At 45.4% G+C, this 4,764-nt stretch overlaps 1 protein-coding gene across 1 annotated transcript; it reads left to right on the top strand.

Annotated features, from left to right (window-relative positions):
* Positions 1-1,822: 1,822 nt before the first annotated feature.
* Positions 1,823-4,479, top strand: LOC144480953 (uncharacterized). Its single transcript, XM_078200569.1, has 3 exons — positions 1,823-1,873; positions 2,285-2,389; positions 3,259-4,479. The coding sequence occupies exon 3, from the start codon at positions 3,376-3,378 to the stop codon at positions 4,330-4,332; it is 957 nt and encodes a 318-aa protein (XP_078056695.1). The 5' UTR covers positions 1,823-1,873; positions 2,285-2,389; positions 3,259-3,375; the 3' UTR covers positions 4,333-4,479.
* The last annotated feature ends 285 nt before the right edge of the window (positions 4,480-4,764 follow it).

Here is a 4,764-nt window from a genome sequence, read left to right on the forward strand (position 1 = left end):
AAGAATGGTCTAGTGGGCACATGAGCGGCGCAGGCTTGGAGGGCCGAAGGGCCTGTTCCTGTGCTGTATTGTTCTTTGTTCTTTGATGACAGTATTAAACTTCTCTCTAACTTGTCCTAAACCTCCTGTCAGTTCATTAATTGAAACCAGGGACTCTCTCCCTTGTTTTAACCTGTCTGCACGGTTATTCCTTTAATTTAGCTCTTGAATTGTTTGTGAATTGTTTGATGTTCCCACATCTCAGTGACAAATGTTGAGCTGTTTGCTCCACGCTGTAAGAAGTCTCACAACCCCAGGTTAAAGTCCAACAGGTTTATTTGGTCGCACAAGCCACTAGCTTTTGGAGCGCTGCTCCTTCATCAGGTAAGTGGGAGTTCTGTTCACAAACAGGGCATATAAAGACACAAATTCAATTTCCAAAATTTACAAGATGGAGACAATACACATCTCTTTAACCTGTGCTTGACCCCCTCTCCACTCACATTGTCTGTACCTTTAAGACTTGATTACCTGTAAAGACTCGCATTCCAACCATTATTTTGTAAATTGAGTTTCTGTCTTTATATGCCCTGTTTGTGAACAGAACTCCCACTTACCTGATGAAGGAGCAGCGCTCCGAAAGCTTGTGGCTTTTGCTACCAAATAAACCTGTTGGACTTTAACCTGGTGTTGTGAGACTTAAGAACATAAGAAATAGGAGCAGGAGTAGGCCATCTAGCCCCTCGTGCCTGCCCCGCCATTCAATAAGACCGTGGCTGATCTGAAGTGGATCAGTTCCACTTACCCGCCTGATCCCTATAACCTCTAATTCCCTTACCGATCAGGAATCCATCTATCCGTGATTTAAACATATTCAACGAGATAGCCTCCACCACTTCAGTGGGCAGAGAATTCCAGAGATTCACCACCCTCTGAGAGAAGAAGTTCCTCCTCAACTCTGTCCTAAACTGACACCCCTTTATTTTGAGGCTATGCCCTCTAGTTCTGGTTTCCTTTCTAAGTGGAAAGAATCTCTCCACCTCTACCCTATCCAGCCCCTTCATTATCTTATAGGTCTCTATAAGATTCCCCCCTCGGCCTTCTAAATTCCAACGAATACAAACCCAATCTGCTCAGTCTCTCCTCATAATCAACACCCCTCATCTCTGGTATCAACCTGGTGAACCTTCCCTGCACTCCCTCCAAGGCCAATATATCCTTCCCCAAATAAGGGGACCAATACTGCACACAGTATTCCAGCTGCGGCCTCACCAATGCCCTGTACAAATGCAGCACTTCTTACTGTGCTAATACATGTGACAATAATAAATCAAATTGTGCATTCAAATTGAAATTCTGTTCTCCAAGGGATGAGTTCAAAGATAAATAATTGCTGCGCTTAATTGTTGAATTAATCCCTGCTGTCTGTGTTGAATGAACCCATCTCAGTGACAAATGTTGATCTGTTTGCTCCGCACAGTAAGAAGTTTAACAACACCAGGTTAAAGTCCAACAGGTTTATTTGGTAGCAAAAGCCACACAAGCTTTCGGAGCTCCAAGCCCCTTCTTCAGGTGAGTAAAGCCACAAACAGAAAGGTCCAGTTTTCTCCTGGACTTTGACACAAAGCAGCCTTCACAATGATGCAGAGTTTCAACCAATGAGGGAGATCCGGGCTCAGCCCCGCCTTTCATTCACTCCGATTGGTTGGAGGACCAACCGCTCCCGCTCAGTCCTCCAGCCCCGCCCCTCATTCACTCCGATTGGTTGGAGGACCAGCCGCTTCCGCTCGGTCCTCCAGTCCTACCCCCTCTTCCTATTGGTCCGGAGCTGCCGTCAATCACAGAATATTGAGTACATGCGCAGTGTGGATGAGCTTTGGCCGATTCACAGACGGTGAGTTTCCGGCGTGGCCGGAGAGATAGAGCTGGTGGGTGGATGGAGAAGCTTCATAAGCACTCGTAATGGATCTGAAAGCAGCATAAGGTGCTAACGGTCCCGCATCTGTATCTCTGGGGCAACAGCTGCTCCGCGCCGCTTCGCTCGGTAACAAACCCGGGTTAACGGCCACCATCTTTGGGGCGATGTGCAGGAGTGCGCATGCGCGCTGCTCCCTGCCAGCAGGAGGAGAGAATGTTGTGAATTTCTCTCCTGGACTGACAGGGATGGACTTTGGAAACTCCTTTTACAGGGAGTGAGAAGGGGAGGAGTTACACACAGAAAACTCAACCCAAGAGAAATATTTATCTCTTCTAAATTTCTGTCCTGGATTAACAGTGATTTTTGTTTTGTAATCTTGATTTACAGAATACGACAATTGGAAAATTCAAACCGAAGATCACATCACATCTGGCAGCCATCCCGTTCTTTAGAATCTGAATATCATCAGCTTTTGAATGTGAAAGGTCAAAGGTTTGTCTGCTCTGTCTGTTGGGAAAGATTTCAGATTTCTGGGGTGGCACAGTGGTTAAGCATTACTGCAACACAACGCCAGAGACCCAGGTTCGATTCCAGCCTCGGGTGATTGTGTGGAGTTTGCATGTCCTCCCCCATATTTCCTCCCACAGTCTAAAGATGTGCAGATTAGGTGGGTGGCCAATAACTGGTGTGAAGATAATCCCAGAAACTATAGTCAGTTTAATCTTGGCGATCGGGAAAATTCCTGAAACAATAATTGAGGACAAATTTAATAGTCACCTGAGTAAATGTGGGTTAATAAGGAAAGCCAGCATGGATTTGTGAAGGGAACTAACCTGCTTAACCTGTTTTTTGATGAGGTTACAGACACCAGTGTTGAGGATAATGCTATTAATATGGTGAACATGGACTTCCAAAAGGCATTAGATAAATTGCTGCACAACAGACTTAGGAACAAAGTTATGACTCGTGGAATGAAAGGGACAGTAACAACATTGACACAAAATTGTCCACGGGACAGGAAACTCATGAAATATTGGTTAATGGATGTTTGGGAGTTCCTCAGGAACTGGTGTTAACACCCTGCTCTTCCTAATGTACACAAATGACCCAGACCTTGGTGTTCAGGAACAGTTTTGAAATTAGTGGAGACAGTCTTCTGTAGACCCAGACCGTGTGGCAGGTTCCCTTCTCCGAAGGATATCAGTGAATAAGGTGCATTTTTACAACAATCCAGCAGTTTTCATTGTCACTTTTTCCCAGTGACGGACGTACAAATGACCAGATTAATTCAGTTCAATTTCACAAACTGCCTGTGTTTTTATGAGTTCTCTCTCACTCCCTTTTTTTTTGTTTTGAAACAGTTATACAGGGTTTTAGAAGAGCAGGATTTGCAGTCGGGAAATTGAAACGAAACATCACATCACAACCTGGTGGAGTTTTCCAATGTATCATAACCTGAATATCATTTGATTTTGAACATGGAAGGAACAAGCACCGTTCACAGTGGGGAAAATCCATACACGTGTTCTGTGTGTGGACGAGGCTTCAGCCAATCATCTGACCTGTTGAAACACAAATGCAGTCAATCCAGGAAGAAACCGTGGAAATGCAGGGATTGTGGGAAGGGATTCAAATCCCCGTCTGGCCTGGAAAGTCATTGGCTCAGTCACACTGGGGAGAAACCGTTCACCTGCTTCAAATGTGGGAAGGGATTCACTCGTCAATCCTACCTTCTGACACATCAGCGACTTCACACTGGGGAAAGGCCGTTCACCCGTTCTGTGTGTGGGAAGGGATTCATTCAGTCATCTACCCTGTTGAATCACCAGCGAGTTCACACTGAGGAGAGACCATTTAAATGCTCAGACTGTGGGAAGTGTTACAAATGTTCTGGGGAACTGATGCACCATCAACGTGTTCACAGCAATGAGAGGCCATTCACCTGTTCCATGTGTGGGAAAGGATTTACTCAGCAATACAAACTGCTGACACACCAGCGAGTTCACACTGATGAGAGACCTTTTACATGTCCAGACTGTGGAAAACACTTTAAAAGTTCCCAGGACTTGATGCAGCATCAACCTGTTCACACTGATGAGAGACCGTTCAGATGCTCTCACTGTGGGTCTGCATTCAAGCGATCATCTCATCTGACTGTGCACCAGCAAATTCACACTGGGGAGAGGCTGTTCACCTGCCCTGAGTGTAGCAAAGGGTTTACTCAGTCATCCGTCCTTCTGACACACCAGTGTGTTCAAACTGGGGGGAGACCATTCATCTGCTCTGAGTGTGGGAAGGGATTCCCTTCCTCATCCAAACTTCTGATGCACCAGCGAGTGCACACTGGGGAGAGGCCATTCACATGTGCTGAATGTGGGAAGGGATTTGCTTATTTTTCTGTATTGATGAGACACCAACAAGCTCACAAACAATGACAATGATTGAATTTTGCTGTCAATGACATCCAGGATTATGTTCGTTGGGGTCTATTGGATGATGTCAATAAATTCCAGCCAGTTGTTTGGGCTAATATTGTGGATAAAGGTCAAATAAATCAGTTTTATATTACTATTTTTATATTGAACACACTGTGTTGCATCTATTTAATGTCTCTAACTCACTTAAGTTAGATAAATCGCCGGGACCGGATGGGATGTACCCCAGGTTACTGTGGGAGGTGAGGAAGAGATTGCTGATCCTCTGGCGATGATCTTTGCGTCATCAATGGAGACGGGAGAGGTTCCGGAGGATTGGAGGATGGCGGATGTGGTTCCGTTATTCAAGAAAGGGAGAAGAAATTGCCCAGGAAATTATAGACCGGTGAGTCTAACCTCAGTGGTAGGTAAGTTGATGGAGAAGATCCTGAG

The sequence above is a fragment of the Mustelus asterias genome, chromosome 30 (assembly GCF_964213995.1).
Source record: "Mustelus asterias chromosome 30, sMusAst1.hap1.1, whole genome shotgun sequence".
Taxonomy (NCBI): Eukaryota; Metazoa; Chordata; class Chondrichthyes; order Carcharhiniformes; family Triakidae; genus Mustelus; species Mustelus asterias.